The sequence below is a fragment of the Macaca thibetana genome, chromosome 9 (genome assembly GCF_024542745.1).
Source record: "Macaca thibetana thibetana isolate TM-01 chromosome 9, ASM2454274v1, whole genome shotgun sequence".
NCBI lineage: Eukaryota > Metazoa > Chordata > Mammalia > Primates > Cercopithecidae > Macaca > Macaca thibetana.
Window position 1 is genome coordinate 12,028,424 of NC_065586.1, and position 21,867 is coordinate 12,050,290.

Sequence of the window (21,867 nt, forward strand, 5' to 3'; positions counted from 1 at the left end):
CCAGGCTGGAGTAAAATGGTGCAGTCTTGGCTCTCTGCAACCTCTGCTTCCCAGGTTCAAGCAATTCTCCTGCCTCAGCCTCCCGAGTACCTGGGATTATAGGTGTGTGCCATGATGCCCGGCTAAGTTTTGTATTTTTAGTAGAGACAGGGTTTCACCATGTTGGCCAGGCTGCTCTTGAACCCCTGCCCTCATGTGATACTGCCTCCTTGGCTTCCCAAAGTGCTAGGATTTCAGGTGTGGGCCACCGTGCCAGGCCTTTGTTTTGTGTTAAAGGTAGGAAATAAGGCCTGTTTGGTGACAGGCATGATCTAGTAGAGAAGAAGAGAATGGTGATGTAGGGGTGAGGGCAGAATAACTGAATGATTTCCTTGCATGCTTAAGATGGGGTAGGCTCTAGTACATGGTGGCTTAAATTAGCTTTAGACAGGAGCATGGTTGGTGGCAGTAAATGGAAGGCAGAGAAGATGGGTGCAGGTGAGAATGTGTGTGTAGATGGTCTGAGGACATGCTCTGAGGTCATTAGCTGAGAGTGGTGATGGACGAGGAGGTCCTGAGTTTAAAGGTGTGAATTAGTCACCTGGGAAAGAAGGAGAATGAGTGAATTAGGGAAATAGAGTTTAAGAGTCTAAGGTCATTAAGGCCACACCTGAGATTCTTGGTCAGGATTCTAAAGACCATTGGTGTGATTTTGTGTTGTCTCCAGCTACATTCTCTGCAGACATGGAACAGGCAGAAAGTGGGGATTAACTAGGTTTATGGGTTGGAGTGAAGGGTCAAGGGAATCAAGTGTGTATGCAAAAAGAAGATGATCATGATTAAGGCCAGGCACGGTGGCTCATGCCTGTAATCCCAGCAGTTTGGGTGGCTGAGGCGGGAGGATCACTTGAACCCAGAAGTTTGAGACCAGCCTGGGCATCATAACGAGACCCCATCTCTACAAAAATTTTAAAATTAGTCAGGTGTGGTAGCAGGCACCTGTAGTCCCAGCTACTTGGGAGGTTCTGGTGGGAGGATTGCTTGAGTCCAGAGTTTGAGGTTACAGTATGCTGTGATTGTGCCACTGAACTCCAGCCTGGGCGAGAGAGCGAGACTCTGTAACAACAACAACAAAAAGAATTGTCCAGATTTTGTCAACTCTCTTTCTTTCCTTTCACTGCCTTTGGGGTAGGGTTAGGAGTTATGCCTCGGCTTTCTGTCCCACCAGGATCTTCTGAGATTTAACTTCCTTGCCCTGAATTTTTCAACCTTTCTATGAGCTGCTTTTAATTTTGTTTTTGTCTTAAAACACACACACATACACACAGACACACACACCGACAATCATTTTGTTTATTACATTAGGAAAGTGAGATTCTGATAGTGCTTCCTTCCCCTATCTTAACCCTGTAGTAATCAGAATATGTATTTTTTTTTTTTAAAAAAAAAGTTCTTTCCAGATGATTGTTGCTGTCCAGCCGTGTTTGGAAACAATTGTGTTAGATGACACAGAATTGGGCCAGTGGAGAAAGCCATCAGAGCTCTCCTTTGGTTAATACCTCACCGTTCATTAATGCACCTGCTGGTATTTTTGTGTAATGTTGGGCAATAGCTTTTCTGCTGTAATTGAGAACACCTGTGTTTCCCTTTGGCTAGCCCATTGTCACTACGACTGAAATAGATGATCTGAATATTCTTCTCCTTTCTTGCCACTTCTCTCCCAGATGTGTGACAGTGTGGAAGAGGGGGTGGACGGAGACACTGTGAACATGTTTGTGGTTCATCCAACAACTCCTGCACAGTATTTCCACTTGCTTAGAAGACAAATGGTCCGGAACTTCAGAAAACCACTCATTGTTGCTTCGCCTAAGATGTTACTCAGGCTCCCAGTAAGTAGAAGAAGCTGGCGAATAAGCCTTCCTCCTTTTGTCATTTTTTGCACTCCATTTTTCTCTATTTTCCATATCTAATTATATTTACATTACAGAAACACCTTTTTAGTTTCAACTGACTTTGCTACCTTCATTTTTTTTGTTTTTTTTTGAGACACAGTCTCACTCTGTTGCTCAGGCTGGAGTGCAATGGTGCAATCTCAGCCCATTGCAACCTCTGACTCCTGGGTTTAAGCAATTCTCCTGCCTCACCCTCCCAAGTGGCTGAGATTACAGGTGTGCACCACCACCCCCAGCTAATTTTTGTATTTTTTAGTAGAGACGGGGTTTCGCCATGTTGGCCAGACAGGTCTCTAACTGTTGACCTCAGGTGATCTGCCCGCCTTGGCCTCCCAAAGTACTGGGATTACAGGCGTGAGCTACCACACCCGGCCTGCTTTCATTTTTTGAACAGCCTTTTAAGACTACCTGGAAAGATAGGTAGGTTTTCTGTCAATCATAATGAAGGACAGGGATAGCAGATGTTACACTAGTGTCCTCCTGAGCAGAAATAATATTTACACAAGCTTTTAGGCTATTAGGCGGGGCACCGTGGCTCAGGCCTATAATACCAGGACTTTGGGAGGCCTCAGCAAGAGGATCGCTTGAGCCCAGGAGTTTGAGAGCAGCCTGGGCAACATTGTAAGACCCCATCTCTAAAAAAAAAAAAAAAATTAGCTGGTTTGGTGGCTCACACCTGTGCTCTCAGCTATGCAGGAGGCTGAGATGGGAGCATCTCTTGAGCCCTGGATTTCAAGGCTGCAGTGAGGTAGGACCAGGCCACTACAGTCCAGCCTGGGCAACACAGCAAGACCTTGTCTGAAAAAGAAAAGAAAAAGTTTTTTTTTTTTTTTTTGAAACGGAGTCTCGCTCTGTCGCCCAGACTGGAGTGCAGTGGCGCGATCTCGGCTCACTGCAAGCTCCGCCTCCCGGGTTCACGCCATTCTCCTGCCTCAGCCTCCGGAGTAGCTGGGACTACAGGCGCCCGCCACCACGCCCGGCTAATTTCTTTTTGTATTTTTAGTAGAGACGGGGTTTCACCGTGTTAGCCAGGATGGTCTCGATCTCCTGACCTCGTGATCCGCCCGCCTCGGCCTCCCAAAGTGCTGGGATTACAGGCTTGCGCCACCGCGCCCGGCCAAGAAAAAGTTTTAAAGCCCAAATGGTCTAAGCACTATTTTTGTTGATAGCAGCAATTTGGGAATTCAAAGTATTTTGTTGGAAATGAATGGTATTATTTATCATTCTTTTTTTTTTTCTTTTTGAGATGGAGTCTTGCTTGCACTGTTGCCCAGGCTGGAGTGCAGTGGTGTGAAATTCATCATTTCATCATTTAACACATACTTAGGTTTACCTATTTATGTGTTAAGTGTACATTATGTTTTTCAAATCACAAAAATATGCTAGTTTTCAAATGGAAATGTTCAAAATAATAAATACTACTAAGCATATATTTATCCTATCGGCTATAATTTTTTCAGGTTCATATAAGAGTTTTAATTAGAATTAGTATTAAATTTGTTGTTGTTTTATTTTATTTTATTTTATTTTATTATTATTTTTTTTGAGACGGAATCTCGCTCTGTTGCCCACCCAGGCTGGATTGCAGTGGCACTATTTCGGCTCACTGCAACCTCCAGCTCCCAGGTTCAAGCGATTCTCCTGCCTCAGCCTCCTGAGTAGCTGGGATTATAGGCACTCGCCACCACGCCCAGCTAATTTTTGTATTTTTAATAGAGATGGGGTTTCAATGTGTTGGACCAGGTGGTCTCGAACTGCTGGCCTCAGGTGATCTGCCTGCCTCGGCCTCCCAAAGTGCTGGGATTACAGGCATGAGCCACCGTGCCCGGCCGGGAGTATTAAAATTTTTACATTTATTTGGATATGACTGCTGAGGTGAAATAAGACATTTAGAATTCGGCTGTTCAAGAATATCTTGTGCTGTTCGCCAAGGTTCGAGAGTGTATATTTGGAATTGAGGGATACTAAAGAAAAACTGCAAGTCTTGCAATGTTGGTTGGTTCGTTGGTTGGTTTTTTGAGACAGAGTGTTGCTCCGTCGCCCAGGCTGGAGTGCAGAGTGTGATCTCCGCTCACTGCAAACTCTGCCTCCCAGGCTCAAGCAATTCTCCTGCCTCAGCCTCCCGAGTAGCTGGGATTACAGGCTCGCACCACCATGCTCAGCTAATTTTTGTATTTTTAGTAGAGTTTCACCATGGTGGCCAAGCTGTTCTCGAACTCCTTGCCTCAAGTGATCAGGCTGACTCGGCTTCCCAAAATGCTGGGATTATAGGTGTGAGCCACTATGCCTGGCCTCATTGTTTTAAGCAGTTTTTAGCATTCAGAGGGAAGTAGGGAGGTACTCTTTCTGAGGGGTGATATTTTCACAGCCCTAAAATCAGTGCCTCCTTAAACTTTTTGCACTAGGTACGTTACTTGACTCACCCCAGCCCGGCCCTGGGAGTCAGTATCTAGTCAATAGCCAGGAAATGGATTTCAGCCGTCTCACCAATAGCAGCGTTCATTTCTAGTTCACTTATAGTGGTCTATTGGTTCTTTCTCACCCAGTGTTTCGTGAACAATCTTACATGTTTTGAGGTGACCTCATCAGGTTGGAAGCATCACCGAACATTTAGGAAGAGTTAATGCAATGCCTTTAGCACCGTTTTTCTGGGGTGGGCTCTTTTTTTTCTTTTTTTTTTTGAGACAGAGTCTCACTTTGTCACCCAGGCTGGCATGTAGTGGCATAATCTTGGCTCGCTGCAACCTCTGCCTCCTGAGTTCAAGCAAGGCCTCAGCCTCTGGCATAGCTGGGACTACAGGTGTGCGCCACCACACCCAGCCTTTTTTTTTTTTTTTTGAGATAGAGTTTTGCTCTGTCACCCAGGCTGAAGTGCAATGGCACGATCTCAGCTCACTGCAACCTCCGTTTCCTGGGTTCAAGCGATTCTCCTGCTTCAGCCTCCCAAGTAGCTGGGATTACAGGTGTGTGCCACCACACCTGGCTCATTTTTGTATTTTTAATAGAGACGAGGTTTCACCATGTGGGCCAGGCTGGTCTCAAACTCCTGGCTTCAAGCGATATGCCTGTCTTGGCCTCCCAAAGTGCTGGGATTACAGGTATGAGCCACCGCGTCCAGCCTGATTCTTTAAATTATATCGTGGCACCAGGTAAAAGGTAATCTTCTTTTAAATTTATTTTTCAATTTTTATTGTCATCCTTGTGCAGGGGCCATGCTAATCTTCTCCGCAGTGTTCTAATTTTAGTATACATGCTGCCAAAATGAGCATAAAAGGCAATCTTTTTATTTTTATTTTTTCTTGAGACGGAGTTTCTCATTATCCACGCTGTAGTTCAATGGTGTGACCTTGGCTCACTGCAACCTCTGGCTCCCAGGTTCAAGCAATTCTCCTGTCTCACCTTCCCAAGTAGCTGGGATTACAGGAACATACCACCACACCTGGCTAACTTTTATACTTTTAGTAGAGACAGGGTTTCACCATGTTGGCCAGGCTGGTCTTGAATTCCTGATGTCAGGAAATCTGTCTGCCTCTCCTTCCCAAAGTGCTGGGATTATAGGCATGAGCCACTGCACCTAGTCTTTTTCTTTTTTTTTTTTTTTTGAGACAAGGTCTGGCTCTGTCATCCAGGCTGGAGTGCAGTGGCGTGATCATGGCTTATTGCAACTTCTGCCTTCCAAGCTCAAGCCATCCTCCCACCTCAGCTTCCTGAGTAGCTGGGATTACAGACAGCCATCGTCATGCCTGGCTAATTTTTGTATTTTTGTAGAGATGGGATTTCACCATGTTGGCCAGGCTGGTCTCGAACTCCTGACCTCAGGTGATCTGCCCACCTTGGCTTCCCAAAGTGCTGGGATTACCATCATGAGCCACTGCATCTGGCCTGTTTTTGTTGTTGTTGTTTTTTAAATAGAGGCAGGGCACCAGTGGGGATGGTGGAGTAGGGGGTGTGAAGGGAGTCTCACTGTGTTGCCCAGGCTGGTCTTGAACTCCTGGCCTCAAGTGTTCCTCCTGCCTTGGCCTCTCCAAGTGTTAGGATTCCAAAAGGCTATCTTATGTAACCTCAGAAAAAGTTTTACTCTAAAGTATAGAGAACTGATATTTTTTGGTAAGGTGTTGTATCTATTAGGACATGTGTTTCCTTGCAGTGCTAGGCTGGAACTTTGGCACTCATGTTTGGTAGCAACCCTTGTAAGTGGCAGCATCACCTCTTTCTGTTGCTTGCTGGATGTGTGGCCTCTTCTCCCTTGTAGGCAGCCGTGTCAACTCTTCAAGAAATGGCACCAGGTACAACATTTAACCCAGTCATTGGTGATTCATCTGTGGATCCAGAAAAGTAAGATCTGTGTCTCTGTTTTCATACTCTGCGGCAGAATTTCAATTAATGTGAAAAGTAGTTCACATGAAGAGATGACAGGTGACGCAGATCTCCCCTCTCCTATTTTTATTTATTTATTTATGAGACTGAGTCTGGCTGTATCGCCCAGGCTGGAGTGTACTGGCATGATCTCGGCTCTCTGCAACCTCTGCCTCCCAGATTCAAGTGATTCTCCTGCCTCAGCTTCCCAAGTAGGTGGGATTACAGGCACCCACCACCACACCCTGCTAATTTTTGTATTTTTAGTAGAGATGGGATTTCACCATGTTGGCCAGGCTGGTCTCAAACTCCTGACCTCAGGTTATCCACCCACCTCAGCCTCCCAAAGTGCTGGGATTTACAGGTGTGAGCCACCATGCCTGGCCTCCCTATCCTAATATAACTCCTTTAAGTCAGTGGAGTAGGAGTTAAGTGTGAGTTGGAAAGTGGACTTTGGAGGCACGTGTTGCTGAAGAAGGATCTCTAGGAATAGCCTATGACTAAACCCAGCTGCAGAGACCCCCACCACCTTGTTCATGAGGCCTTTAAATCTGCAGTGTCTCCCCTTCTGACATCATTTTTTTTTTGAGATGGAGTCTCGCTCTGTTGCCCATCCTGGTGCGCAGTGGCGCAATCTCAGCTCACTGCAAGCTCCACCTCCCGGGTTCACACCATTCTCCTCCCTCAGCCTCCCAGGTAGCTGGGACTACAGGTGTCCGCCACCACGCCTGGCTAATTTTTTTGTATTCTTAGTAGAGAAAGGGTTTCACCGTGTTAGCCAGGATGGTCTCAATCTCCTGACCTCGTGATCTGCCCACCTCAGCCTCCCAAAGTGCTGAGATTACAGGCGTGAGCCACTGCGCCTGGCCTCTTCTGACATAATTCTTACTTTAAAAAAATTTCCCCCCACCTGCTGTTCCTTTTCTGTCCAACAGGGTTAAGACCCTCGTGTTCTGCTCTGGCAAACATTACTACTCCCTGCTGAAGCAAAGGGAATCTCTCGGGCCCAAGAGGCATGACTTTGCCATCATCCGCGTAGAGGAACTCTGCCCCTTCCCATTGGATTCTTTACAGCAAGAGATGAGCAAATACAAACATGTTAAAGGTAAGGGGTTGTTTTCATTTGGGGTTTTGATGTTCAGATACCCGAAACCCATTTCAACTCTTTCAAATGAAAAGAGGTGGTGGGGATTATTAGAAAATTGAATCTCAGCCGGGTGCAGTGGCTCACACCTGTAATCCCATCACTTTGGCAGGCCAAGGCAGGCTGATCACTTGAGGTCAGGAGTTTGGGACCAGTCTGCCCAACATGGCAAAACCCTATTTTTACTAAAAATATAAAAATTAGCTGGGCATGGTGGTGCCTGTAGTCCCAGCTACTTGGGTGGCTGAGGCAGGAGGATCGCTCGAGCCTGGGAGACTGAGGCTTCAGCGACCCCGGATTGTGCCACTGCACTCCAGCCTGACCTACAGAGTAAGACCCTGTCTCCAAAAACAAACAAAACAAAGGCCTGGCACAGTGGCTCATGCCTGTAATCCCAGCACTTTGGGAGGCCAAGGTGGGCAGATCACTTGAGGTCAGGAGTTCAAGACCAGTCTGGCCAACATGGAAAAGCCCCATCTCTACTAAAAATACATAAAATAGCCAGGCATGGTGGCAGGCGCCTGTAATCCTAGCTACTCCAGAGGCTGAGGCAGGAAAGTCTCTTGAACTCAGGAGGCGGAACATGCAGTGAGCCAAGACTGTGCCACTGCACTCTAGTCTGGGTGACAGAGTGAGACTCCATTTCAAAAAAACAAAACAAACAAACCCAAAGAAAACAATCCAATTTTTCAAAATGTGCAAAAACTTTGAGTAGGCACTTCTCCAAAGAACTGGATGGCAAATAAGCACTTTGAAAGATGCTCAATATTATTCATGTTAAAATAAATGAAAATTAATCCAAAATGAGGTATGGCCACACACCTCTTAGAAAGGTTAAAACTAAAACAGAACAACAGACTCATGCTATGAAGTGTTGATGAGGAGCAGAGCCACTGGAACCCACACTCGCTGCTCGTGGATGCAAGCTGGTGCTGCCACCTTGGAAAAAAGTATGTTTCTTACAAAGTTAAACACCGAGTTACCATATGCCCCAGCAGTCTTACTCATAGGTATTCACACAAGAGAAGTAAAAACACATTCACAGCCTAGGCATGGTAGCTCGTGTTTGTAGTCCCAGCACTTTGGGAGGTCGAGGCAGAAGGATCACTTGAGGCCAGGAGTTGGAGACCAGCTGAGCAATATAGCAAGACCCTGTCTCTACAAAAAATAAAATAAATTAGCTAGGCGTTGTAGCACATGCCTGTAGTTTTAGCCTACTCGAGAGGTTGAGATGGGAAGATTGCTTGAGCCCAGCAGTTCAAGTCTGCAGTAAGCCGTGATCGTACCACTGCACTCCGGCCTGGGTGACAGAGTGAGACCCACTCTCTCAAAAAATTGTTTTTAATTACAAAAGAAGAAATAGTCCAGGCATAGTGGCTTATGCCTGTGCCATCACTTCGGGAGGCCGAGGCAGGTGCATCACTTGAGCTCAGGAGTTCAAGACCAGCCTAGGCAACATGGCAAATCCTCTTTTCTAAAAATCAAATAGAAAAATTAGCCAGGTGTGCTGGCATGTGCCTGTAGTCCCAGCTATCTCGGACGCTGAGGTGGGAGGATCACTTGAGCCTGGGAAGTTGAGGCTGCAGTGAGCTGTGATTACGCCACTATACTCCAGACTGGGTGATAAAATGAGGCCCTGTCTCAAAAAATAATAAAAAACAGGTTTACAGAAACATCTGTGGGCAAGTGTTTATAGCAGCTTTATTCCTAATTGCCCCAAACTGGAAACAACCAAAATGTCCTTCAACCAGTGAATCAATAAACAATTAGTGGCACATCCATATAACGTGCTACTCAGCAATGGAAAGGAGTGAAACTTCGCCGTGCATAACAACATGGATCAATCACAAATGCTTATGACCGTTCCAGGAGCCCCAAGGCTGCGTGATTTCATTGATACGACATTATGGAAAAGAAACAACTGTAGTGATAGAGAAAAGATTGGTGATTTTCAACGGTGGGGGTGGGAGCTAGAGTCGACTACAAAAGGTCAGGATGAGGAAATTCTGGGGGTTGATAGAACTGTTCTGTATCATGATTGAGATGGTGGATACATGACTGTATTTGCCAGGAAAAAAGAGACAAGCAACACTATGCCATATTGGTAAAGCATATATTTAATTGAATTTGAATATATAGAGAAAAATCTCTCTAAATATATCTCTAGATAATCCCCTTCCTGTTTTGGTTTATGGATGCTCTGCAACTTACGAGGGGGCTACATCCCAATAAATGCATCGTAAGTTGAAAATACTGTTAAATTGAAAATGCAGGCCAGGCACAGTAGCTCACTCCTGTAATCCCAGCACTTTGGGAGGCCGAGGTGGGTGGATCACCTGAGGTTGGGAGTTTGAGACCAGGGTCACCAACATGGTGAAACCCCATCTCTACTAAAAATACAAAAATTAGCCGAGTGTGGTGGCGCATACCTGTAGTCCCAGCTGCTTGGGAGGCTGAGGCAGGAGAATTGCTTGAACCTGGGAGACAGAGGTTTCAGTGAGCTGAGATTGCGCCACTGCACTCTAGCCTGGATGCCAGACTCCGTGTCAAAAAAAAAAAAAAAGAACATGAAAATGTGGTACATATACACCAGGGAATACTATGCATCCTTAAAAAGGAATGAGATCATGTCTTTTGCAGGGACAGGGATGGAGTTGGAGGCCATTATCCTCAGCAAACTAACGCAGGATCAAAAAACCAAATACCGCGTGTTCTCCCTTATAAGCGGGAGCTGAATGATGAAAACACGTGGACACAAGGAAGGGAACAACACACAGTGGGGCCTGTCCGAGGGTCGCAGGGGAGGAAGGAGAGCATCAGGAAGAATAGCTAATGGATGCTGGGTTAATATCTAGGTGATGGGATGATCTGCGCAGCAAATCACCATGACACACATTTATCTGTATAACAAAACTGCACATCCTGCACATGTACCCCAGAACTTAAAATAAAAAAAAAAATGCATTGAATACACCTAACCTACAAAACACAGCTTAGCCTAGCCCGCCTTAAACACACTCAGAGCGCTCACATTAGCTTACAGTTAGGCACAATCACTTAACACAAAATCGATTACATTCTATCATGAAGTGTTGAGTATCTCAAATAATTTATTGAATACTATACCAAAAGTGAAAAACACAATTGTTGTACGGGTACTTGAAGTACAGTTTCTCGTGAATGTGAATCCCTTTCACACCATTGTAAAGTTGAAAACAGCATCGTAGGTGGAATCATAGTAAATTGGGGACTGTGTGCATGTGTCTATTTGAGGTGCTGAAATGAATTTCTTCTCTCATAGATCATATTTGGAGTCAGGAAGAACCTCAGAACATGGGTCCATGGTCGTTTGTTTCTCCAAGGTTTGAAAAGCAGCTGGCCTGCAAGGTAATCACATGTTTTCTCTGGTAGTGTCTTGTGTGCATGTTGTTTTTCTTTCTTTCTTTTTTTTTTTTTGAGACGGAGTCTCGCTCTGTCTCGCAGGCTGGAGTGCAGTGGCGTGATCTTTGCTCACTGCAAACTCTACCTCCCAGGTTCATGCCATTCTCCCGCCTCAGCCCCCTCAGTAGCTGGGATTACAGGCACCTGCCATCATGCCCGGCTGATTTTTTTTTTTTTTTTCATTTTTAGTAGAGACGGGGTTTCACCCTGTTAGCCAGGATGGTCTCAATCTCCTGACCTGATCCGCCCACCTCGGCCTCTCAAAGTGCTGGAATTACAGGTGCAAGCCACCGCTCCTGGCCTACATGTTTCTTTTCTTCTCTTTTTTGTTTTGCTGCATAACATTTTGGTCATCAAAATATTAAAATCACGTTTAAAAAAGTGGTTATACTCGGCCTGGCGTGGTGGCCCATGCCTGTAATCCTAGCACTTTGGGAAGCCGAGGCGGGCGGATCATGAGGTCAGGAGATTGAGACCATCCTGACCAACATGGTGAAACCCCATCTCTAGTGAAAATACAAACATTAGCTGGGTGTGGTGGCCTGTAGTCCCAGGTTCTCAGGAGGCTGAGGCAGGGGAATCACTGGAACTTGGGAGGTCGAGGTTGCAGAGAGCCGAGATTCCAGCCTGGTAACAGAGGGAGACTCCGTCTCAAAAAAAAAAAAAAAGGGTGGTTATACTCAAAACAGTAAAAGCCCTTACCTTTCGGCTCCCTGTCCCACTACCCTCCTTAGCATGTCTTATCCAAGCCTTGGACAAGCCAGAGGACTAGCAGGCTTGTTTTATAGTGTGGGACTGGATATGCTCAATAACACTCATTCTAGGCCCATTGTGTTACTTCGTTCTCCCATTGCTGTAAATAAATACCTGAGGCTGGGCATGGTGGCTCACGCCTGTAATCCCAGCACTTTGTGAGGCCGAGGTGGGCTGATCACCTGAGATCAGGAGTTCGAGACCAGCCTAGCCAACATGGTAAAATCCCATCTCTACTAAAAATACAAAAATTAGCTGGGCATGGTGATGCATGCCTGTAGTCCCAGCCACTCAGGAGGCTGAGGCAGGAGAATCTCTTGAACCCAGGAGGCAGAGGTTGCAGTGAGCCGAGATCATGCCACTGCACTCCAGCCTGAGCAACGAAGAGCAAAACTTCGTCTCAAAACAAACAAACAAACAAAAAAGAATAGCACAAATTCAAGAACTTGTCTTACCTTATCTTGCCTAGCATTCCATTAGTTGTTAGTGGTGACATATTTGCCACCAATCTATTTTTTTTTTTTTTTTTGAGACAAAGTCTGGCTCTCTTGCTTAGGCTGGAGTGCAGTGGTGCAATCTCAGCTCACTGCAACCTCTGCTTCTGGAGTTCAAGTGATTCTTGTGCCTCAACCTCCCGAGTAGCTGGGATTACAGGCGCAGGCCACCACGCCTGGCAAATTTTTGTATTTTTAGTAGAGACGAGGTTTTTTTCATGTTGGCCAGCTGGTCTCAAACTCCTGGCCTCAAGTGATACACCCACCTCGGCCTCCCAAAGCGCTGGGATTACAGGCATTGAGGCACGGAGCCCTGTCCCTCTAATCTCTTCTGTGTAACTCATTATTTGAAAGAGGTGATTTATGGTTAAACAAACTAAGAGAAATACATGCACCATCTTGTTGGAACTAAGCAGAGCTCTGAGCTCGTCAAAATGGCATTTTATTTATTCTCTGCTGCACTTACAGCTCCGTCTGGTGGGCCGGCCCCCTTTGCCAGTACCCGCTGTAGGAATTGGCACAGTTCACTTGCACCAGCATGAAGATATCCTCTCCAAGACCTTCGCTTAATGATGACTTTTGAAGAAACACTGTTTCTCTTTAAGAAAATGGCCATTAAGGCCAGGCATGGTGGCTCACGCCTGTAATCCCAGCACTTTGGGAGGCCAAGGCCGGTGGATCACCTGAGGTCAGGAGTTCAAGACCAGCCTGACCAACACGGTGAAACCCCGCCTGTACTAAAAATACAAAAAATAGCTGGGTGTGGTGGTGGGCACCTGTGATCCCAGCTTCTCGGGAGGCTGAGGCAGGAGAATCACTTGAACAAAAATTAGTTGGGGGTGGTGGCGCGTGCCTGTAGTCTCAGCTATTCCCTATTCCGGAGGCTGAGGCAGGGGAACTGCTTGAACCTGGGAGGCAGAGGTTGCAATGAGCTGAGATGGTGCCACTGTACTCTAGCCTGGGCGACACAGCAAGACTCCATCTCAGAAAATCAAAGGAAAGTATGATAGTGTTATGGATTTTAGCTCTGAATGAGCTGGAAAACTAGGTAATTATCTAGATGATTTCAGACTTGACCCTAATTGACCACATGTGACCAGGAAACACTTCTGAGTTTACAGCTCCATGGAGATGACCTCAACACTGCCTCTTGATTTGTTTGATGCATGTCACTTCCATTAATTTTCCCCCTTTTTTTAAAGTCCTGTGGCAGTACTAATATTTTCATTTTATATAAATCTGTGGTGCTGCTTTCCAGCCACTGTATGAAGTGTCTCCCCAACACTAGCAAATCTAGGTCCTACTAAATACAAATCCCTGGGTGGATGATCTTCTAGTACTGTATTTTTAAATTAAGGAGTTTTAGTTATGATGAAATTGATTTGTAGTCTGTTTTGCCGTAAACTTGTTTTTCTTTGAATTGTTCTTACAGTGATATTTAACTATTTTTAACTGTCTTGGGTTTCTGATACAGGGATTTCAGCCCCTGGTTCATCAGTCTTGCCCCTACAAGTCCCTGGTACAGTATGTTTATTTGTGGTGCTTAAAGAACATTTCCTGGCCGGGCGCTGCAGCTCACGCCTGTAAACTCAGCACTTTGGGAGGCTGAGGTGGGTGGATCACCTGAAGTTGGGAGTTCGAGACCAGACAAAACATAGCGAAACCCTGTCTCTACTAAACATACAAAAATTAGCTGGGCATGGTGGTGCGTGCCTGTGATCCCAGCTACTCGGGAGGCTGAAGCAGGAGAATCGCTTGAACCCGGGAGGTGGAGGTTGCAGTGAGCTGAGATCCTGCCACTGCCCTTCAGCCTGGGCGACAGAGCAAGACTCGTTTCAAAAAATAAATAAATAAGAGAGAGAGAGAGAGACAAAAAAGAAAAGAAAAGAACACCTCTTTATTTGAGGGAACTTCCCAACACCAGGTGCTTGGGGATTTCTTACAGATCACCAACCAACTCCCTCACTGTGAAATTAAACCAAGTACTGGAAGCATAACTAAATAGCAAACCATGTCGCTTCCCCTGACTCAGTGCTGGGGGCCTCTACCGTCTACCGTTCTTGTGTCATGACGCTTTTTCTCTGAAGTGGTGTGGGAAGTACCAGGGGACTGGCAGAAACCCAGGCCTTCTCCACTTTTACCAGCAACTGATCATGTCTTTCAGAATCCAGTACGTATAGGCTGTTCTCGCCACAGTGGTAGATTTATGATTCACATCCGAAAGTGTGCCTTAGTTATTGATTTAACATTTCTCTAGTATTCATATCCCTTTTCTTCCCATATACCTCAGTGCATCCTTCCTGTGTCAAGTCTTATAAATCATGTAATTTAGCACCACTCATGTAAATCAGTAAAGTCACAAAGGTCTATTTAATGAAAACGATTACCAATGTTGTATTTTTTTAACAAGAAAAAAAATAAAAGCACATTGTCATTTTTTTCCCTCAGGGCTCCTGGATTTCTTGAATGAAAAGATTTCAAAAGTCTAAGCACAAAAATGAGATGGAAGATTAGATCTCTGTAAAAGGTTAGTTTAGGCTGGGCGTGGTGGCTCACACCTGTAATCACAGCACTGTGGGAGGCCAAGACAGGTGCATCACCTGAGGTCAGGTGTTCGAGACCAGCCTGGTCAACATGGCTAAACCCCATCTCTTACTAAAAATATAAAAATGAGCAGGGCATGGTGGCGCATGCCTGTAATCCCAGCTACTCCGGAGGCTGAGGCAGGAAAATCGCTTGATCCCGGGAGGTGGAAGTTGCAGTGAGCCGAGATCGTACCACTGCACTCCAGCCTGGGTGACAGAGAGGGACTCTGTCTCAAAAAAAAAAAAAAAAAAAAGAAAAAGAAAAAGAAATTTGGAGAGCTCTAAACTAACCTTTTTTTTTTTGAGACGGAGTCTCGCTTTGTCGCCCAGGCTGGAGTGGTGCGATCTCGGCTCGCTGCAACCTCTGCCTCCTGGGTTCAAAAGATTTTCCTGCCTCAGCCTCCTGAGTAGTTGGGACTACAGGCACATGCCACAGCTAGTTTTTTGTATTTTTAGTAGAGAAGGGGTTTCACCGTGTTAGCCAGGATGGCCTCCTTCTCCTGACATCATGATCCGCCCACCTCGGCCTCTCAAAGTGCTGGGATTACAAGCATGAGCCACAGTGACTGGTGGATCTCTCCAAATTTCTAATTTTACACCTCACAGCCTGTTCATGGTTTCTTTTTATGTCTTCTCTAACTCGAGCCATGAAATGTGTCTTCTGTTGTCTTGACCTCTCTACTCTCAATTGCTACTGCAACATGGATCAGCATTTTACAGTCCCTTGCAGGAAGGGACCATTTAAGGAATTCCAAATCAAATACTCATTACTTCCTTTCCTTTAAAAATTCAGTAGGCCAGGCACGGTGGCCCATGCTTGTAATTCCAGCACTTTGGGAGGCCAAGGTGGGCAGATCACGTAAGGTCAGGCGTTCAAGACCAGCCTGGCCAACCTGGTTTGAAAGCCTGTTTCTACTAAAAATGCAAAGATCAGCCGAGCGTTGTCATGCATGCTTGTAGTCCCAGCTACCTGAGAGGCTGAGGCAGGAAAATCACTTGAACTACTCGAGCATGGGCAACAGAGCAAGACTCCATCTCAAAAAAAAAAAGTGTAAAAGGGATACTATTTTTATTCTCAACCAAGGAATTTTTAAAAAATAATAAAATTTCAAAGGTAATACAGTCAGACTAAAGATGTCTAAGCTTCAGAGTATTTTTCCCAAATAGCATGTGTGTGCAAGACATGGAAAAGCTAAGCAAAATAGTTCTTACTATTCTTACTAAAAAATATTTTTTTTTTACTAAGAATAATTTGCCATTTCAGACAAAACTAAAATTTTCCCATGGTTGCTACTGTTTCTACTTCTTGAATACCCAATTTACGGTTTGTTCCTCATTGAACATGAAAATGGCATAGATATAAATAACATATATAAATAAGACACAAGTATAAAATTACTAAGTTTTTCTTTTTTTCTTTGGAGACCAAATCTCGCTCTGTGGCCCAGGTTGGAGGACAGTGGCACAATCCCGGCTCACTGCAACCTCCGCCTTTCTAGATCAGGTAATTCTCTTGCATCAGGCTGCCTCGGCCTCCCAAAGTGCTGGGATTACAGGTATGAGCCACCATGCCTGGCCCTTTGACAAAATTGAGGAAATAAAAGGGTTACCCCCCCTCCAAAAAAAAAGATTACACTGGAAGTAAGTCACAGATTGAGGATCAAGACTTTTGAGGTTCCAAAAGCTTCACCTACATTTTTCTCATATGTATTTGGATATTAAAGAAAATAAGTTACATATATACAATGGAATATTATTCAGCCATTTAAAAAAAATAAAATCTTGTCATTTGTAGCAACATGGATGGAACTGGAGGTCATTATGTTATGTGAAATAAGTCAAGCACAGAAAGACAAAACTTGGATATTCTCACTCACGTGGGAACTTAAAAAGTAGATTTCGGCCAGGTGCAGTGGCTCACGCCTGTAATCCCAGCCCTTTGGGAGGCCGAGGCGGGTGGATCACCTGAGGTCAGGAGTTCAAGACCAGCCTGGCCAAGATAGTGAAACCCTGTCTGTACTAAAAATACAAAAAAATTAGCCGGGCGTGGTGGTGGGTGCCTGTAAATCCCAGCTACTGGGGAGGCTGAGGCAGGAGAATCACTTGAACCCAGGAGGCAGAGGTTGCAGTGAGCCGAGATCTTGCCATTGCACTCCAGTCTGGGTGACAAGAGCAAGACTCCATCTCAAAAAACAAAACAAAACAAAACAAAAAAGGATCTCACGAAGATAGAGAGTAGATCGGTTGTTAGCAGAGGTTGAGAGGGGAAGGGGTAGGGGAATGAAGAGAAGTAGATTAACGAGTACAAATATATGGTTTGATAGAAGAAATAAGACCTACTGTTAGATGGATCGGTAGGTGACCACAGTTTACAATATCTATTATACATTTCAAAATAGCTAGAGGAGAATTCAAATGATTCTATTTTAAAGAAAAGAGAAATATTTAAGGTGATGGATATCCCAAATTCACTGTTTTGATATTTATAAATTATATGAATGTATTAAATTATCACATGTACCTTGAAAGTATGTACATCTAGTATTCATCAATTAAAAAACCCCAAAAGCTCTTACTCTGTAGAAAGAGTAATTCATTGTCATTGTATTTAAATCTGATAAAGTGCAATCTAAAGCAGACGCCTTTTCTCACTGCCAACTGCAATTTTATTTATTTATTTAGAGACAGGGTCTCCCTCTGTCCCCCAGGCTGGAGTGCAGTGGCATGATTATGGTTCACTGCAGCCTCGAATTCCTGGGCTCAAGTGTTCATCCCACCTCAGGCCCCCAAGTAGCTAGGACTAATGTGCCTGCCACTATGCCCTGCTAATTAAACAATTTTTTTTTTTTTCTTACAGAGACTAGGTCTCACTATATTGCCCAGGCTGGTCACAAACTCCTGGCCTCAAATGATTTTCCTGCCTTGACCTCCCAAAGTGCTGGAATTAACAGGCATGAGCCACCACACCCAGTCTAATTTTTAAAAATTGTCTAAGTCAGGCCAGTGGCACATGCCTGTAGTTCCAGTAACTCCAGAGGCTGAGGTGAAAAGATCCTTTGAACCAAGGACTTCGAGGCTGCAGTGAGCTATGATCTCACCACTGCACTCCAGCTTAGGCGACAGAGTGAGACCCCTACTGTGAAAAATAATAGTAGATAAAAAATTAAACAGGGTGCACAGTGGCTCACGCCTGTAATCCCAGCTCTTTGAGAGGCTGAGGAAGGCAGAGCGTTTGAACCGGGGAGGCATAGGTTGCAATGAGCCGGTACAGCGCCATTTCACCCCAGCCTGGGTGACAGAGGGAGACCCTGTCTCAAGAAAAAAAAAAAAAATTAAATTGATATAACTTTATTTTTTTTTTTTATTTTTTTTTTTTTTTTTGAGACGGAGTCTCACGCTGTTGCCCAGGCTGGAGTGCAGTGGCGCGATCTCGGCTCACTGCAAGCTCCGCCTCCCGGGTTCCCGCCATTCTCCTGCCTCAGCCTCCCGAGTAGCTGCGACTACAGGCGCCCGCCACCGCCCCCGGCTAATTTTTTGTATTTTTAGTAGAGACGGGGTTTCACTGTGGTCTCGATCTCCTGACCTTGTGATCCACCCTCCTCGGCCTCCCAAAGTGCTGGGATTACACGCTTGAGCCACCGCGCCTGGCCTAAATTGATATAACTTTAGTGTCATATCCCTGTTTTCTTTGACTCATATGGGGATCCAGCTAGAATTGAACTGAACGCCAGAAATGACCTTTTAAGAGTAAAGTGGTATTTCATCGAGAAATACTTTATTGACATCTTCCCTATATTGCATTTTTATGGACCTTAGAAATACACAGAAGTAAAAGACAAAATGGGTTGCCCATTGTCCTCAATGGGCTAACAATGTATTTGAGAAGACAACGCATTTTATACATAGAGACATTTTCTTGTTGGATGCGCTAAAACAATGAAAGATCAAGGTAGAGTGAGAGTCTGGATGGATGTAGATTAGGTGGCACATTGCAGTTAAGGAAAAGCCCTGGGTGGCATGTAGTGGTAGAAAAAATGGTGGAAGGGGACAAGAGCAGTGGCTCATGCCTGAAATCCCAGCACTTTGGGAGGCTAAGGCAGGCAGATCACTTGAGGTTAGCAGTTCAAGACCAGCCTGGCCAACATGGTGAAACCCCGTCTCTACTAAAAATACAAACTTAGCCGGGCAAGGTGGCATGTGCCTGTAATCTCAGCTGCTCGGGAGGCTGAGGCAGGAGAATCACTTGAACCTCGGAGACAGAGGCTGCAGTGAGTTGAGACTGGCCACTGCACTCCAGCCCAGTGACAGAGCGAGACTCTGTCTCAAAGAGAAAAAAAAGAATGGTGGAAGGGTAATTCACAAAGTTTATCCAGAGTGTCAAAGCTCACTCCCAGGCTCTTACCTGAACCGTGGAACTATCCCAGAAATAGCAGTAAAAAGAGGCACAGGATATTCTTCACCTTCTGTGATATTTTCAATTTAGTGCATCTTTCCCTGCCGCCTCCCTCTGTCCCCCACCCACTGCTGGAGTACCGTGGTGTGATTTCAGCTCACTACAACCTCTGCCTCCAGGGCTCAAGCCATCCTCCTGAGGCCTCCTGACAAGCTGGGACAACAGGCGTAAACCACCATGCCCGGCTGATTTTTGTTTTTTTACCTTTCACAGAGACGTGGTCTCACTGTGTTGCCCAGGCTGGAATTTAGTGCATCTTTATTGAAAGGATATTGCATTCATGAAATTAGCTCGTAATTTCGTGTCAAAACTGTACTTTAGTCAATCATTTTGCAGGCTATTGTACATAGTAGAAAAAGTAAGCACGCCCACTCCATCTAGAAGTTTACTGCATAGCAGGGGAGATTAGGCAAGTATAAAAATGACTAATACAAAGTAGAGTGAAGTAAGGATGAATTAACAGGATGGGAGATTATTACTGTGGCAGATTGGATTTTCCAGAAATTCCCACAGCAGTATTTTGAATCCCACATGTTCTTCCAGAATCTTGCCACAATCTCCCCTAGAGGAGGTGTCCCTAGGACTTGTGGCTGCCCCTACAAACACAATGCAGTAAAAGATGCTGGTTCAGTTCTGAGGACATCCCTTGGACGCTAGCTACCACATTGTGAGGAAGCCCGGGCCACTTGGAGAAGGCATCTGGAGGTGCTGGAGCTGACACCAGCACCCAATGCCAGACTGGGGAGTGAGGGAGCCACCTGATCATTCCAGTCCCCAGCCCTGGGGCTGTCCCAGCTGACCTCAAATACAGCAGAGACCCATGCAAGCTGGACCTAAATTGCATACCCCCTTGAAATATATAATTTATTTCATGGACATAGATCTGAACATTAGAACAGATTCTTGAGGCCAGTTGTGGTGGTCCATGCCTGTAATCCCAGCACTTTGGGAGGCTGAGACAGCCAGATTGCTTGAGCTCAGGAGTTCGAGACCAGCATGGGCAACATAGCAAGACTCCATCTCTACAAAAAATACAAAGATCAGCTGAGTTTGATGGCGCAGACCTGCTGGTCCCAGCTACTCTGGAGGCTGAGGTGGGAAGGTCGCTTGAGACTGGGAGTTCGACGCAGCAGTGAGCTATGATTGTGTCACTGCACTCCATTCCAACCTGAGCCACAGAGCAAGACCAGCTCTTAAAAAAAAAAAAAAAAAAAAAAGAAAAAAAGAGAACAGTGGCTTCAGGAAAATTGTTCCACGGTAGGAGGCATACGATCCTGATCTCTGTGTTTTGGAGAAGATGGAGGGGCCTAGCTTACGTCGAGACAGAGGAGTTCGTAACTGTTAACTACACACAACGACGTGTCAAAAAGTTTTACAAACTTCCAAGAGATAACGGTAAGAAGGAAGCGCCCCGATGCGGTGGCTCATGCCTGTAATCCCAGCACTTTGGGGAGGCCGATAGGGGCGGATCACGAGGTCAGGAGATCGAGACCATCCTGGCTAACACGGTGAAACTTCGTCTCTACTAAGAATACAAACAAATTATCCGGGCGTGGTGGCAGGGCTGTAGTCCCAGCTACTCGGGAGGCTGAGGCAGGAGAATGGTGTGAACCCGGGAGGCGGAGCTTGCAGTGAGCCGAGATCGCACCACTGCACTCCAGCCTGGGCGACAGAGCGAGACTACCGTCTCAAAAAAAAAAAAAAAAAAAAAAAAAAAAAAGGAGGCAAAATAAGATTGGTTCGGTCCTGTCAGCGATCAGCGGCTCAGCCCAAGGTCTCGGGGCCAGAACCGTGTTCCCCGCGCTACTCGGGCAGCGCCGGGATCGCGGCCTCCCCGAAGGGTGCCCAGGAGGCCTGAGTCGGCCGTGGCGCGCGAGGAAACGGCGGCTTCTCCACACTGAGCAGGGAAAGCCTATAGGCAACGAAGAACCCGGTAGCCTCAGCTTCTGCGCAGCTCCCACGCCACGCGACTGCCCGCCCCAGCCCTGCCCCCAGGCCAGCCAGCCGTGCCTCTCGGGGCGCCCGTGGTCACCATGGCAACGCAGCGGACGTCGTCCAACGGCCGGCCTGGGGGCGGGGCTGGGCCGGGCGGGCGCGCGGGTCACGTGGCGGGGGCGGAGCCTGCGCGGGGTTGGGCGGAGCCTGCGCGGGGCTGGCAGGATCGCGTTGGGAGCCGGTACCGAGGCCCGAGCCGCGGGAGCCGAGCGAAGGCAGCGCCGAGGCCGCAGTTCCCCCTTGGGCCTCCCCAGCAGCAGCCATGGGCAGTGAGTAGCGGCGGCTGGAGCGGGGCTCTGGCCGGGAACGCAGGCCCCGCCTGGGCTGCGGGCGGTGAGGCCGGCGCTCGCTCGGAGTCGTGCGGACCGGGGATTTGCGGGCCGCTCCGGGCCGCTGCGGAAGGGCACGGGCCGGGGGCCTCTGCCTAGGCTCTCCTAGACGTGCGAGGCCTTGCCCGGCGGGTACCGGGACCCGGAGGCCCGGGGTTTGCGTTCGATAGAGGTCGAGGATGGCGCTGGGAGGCCATTGGTTTTGGGGGCGGGGAGTTAGGGCACCGGGTGAACCTGGACCACTTTTTAATTTTTCAGGAGTTAAAGAAATCCCGTATTTTTATTCCCTCGTCATCCTTCCTTGGCATGTTATGTTGGATAAAGCTCCCCTAACTCGTTTAATTTTTAAAAAAGTGATGCATGGCGTGTGTTTTAGGGAGGAAAGG

General features: G+C 46.5%; 4 protein-coding genes and 1 non-coding gene across 5 annotated transcripts in view; 3 read left to right on the forward strand and 2 right to left on the reverse strand.

Moving 5' to 3' along the window:
* Positions 1-14,566, forward strand: part of DHTKD1 (dehydrogenase E1 and transketolase domain containing 1) — a 55,063-nt gene extending 40,497 nt beyond the window's left edge. Inside the window, exons 13-17 of the mRNA XM_050803208.1 lie at positions 1,704-1,868; positions 6,184-6,266; positions 7,223-7,392; positions 10,733-10,818; positions 12,588-14,566. Coding sequence (XP_050659165.1) covers positions 1,704-1,868; positions 6,184-6,266; positions 7,223-7,392; positions 10,733-10,818; positions 12,588-12,689 — 606 coding nt within the window. The 3' untranslated portion in view covers positions 12,690-14,566. The remainder of the gene's footprint in view (positions 1-1,703; positions 1,869-6,183; positions 6,267-7,222; positions 7,393-10,732; positions 10,819-12,587) is intronic.
* The window catches only part of CDC123 (cell division cycle 123), a 421,061-nt gene that overhangs the window by 274,531 nt on the left and 124,663 nt on the right, over positions 1-21,867 (forward strand). The window lies entirely within an intron of this gene.
* UPF2 (UPF2 regulator of nonsense mediated mRNA decay) overlaps positions 1-21,867 on the reverse strand; it is a 727,243-nt gene that overhangs the window by 196,043 nt on the left and 509,333 nt on the right. The window lies entirely within an intron of this gene.
* LOC126963430 (U6 spliceosomal RNA) lies at positions 5,099-5,200 on the reverse strand. Its single transcript, XR_007729069.1, has one exon. It is a non-coding gene; the product is annotated as a U6 spliceosomal RNA (small nuclear RNA).
* Positions 21,250-21,867, forward strand: part of SEC61A2 (SEC61 translocon subunit alpha 2) — a 39,467-nt gene continuing 38,849 nt past the window's right edge. The window contains exon 1 of the mRNA XM_050803223.1: positions 21,250-21,421. Within this exon, the coding sequence (XP_050659180.1) occupies positions 21,415-21,421 (7 nt within the window). The 5' untranslated portion in view covers positions 21,250-21,414. The remainder of the gene's footprint in view (positions 21,422-21,867) is intronic.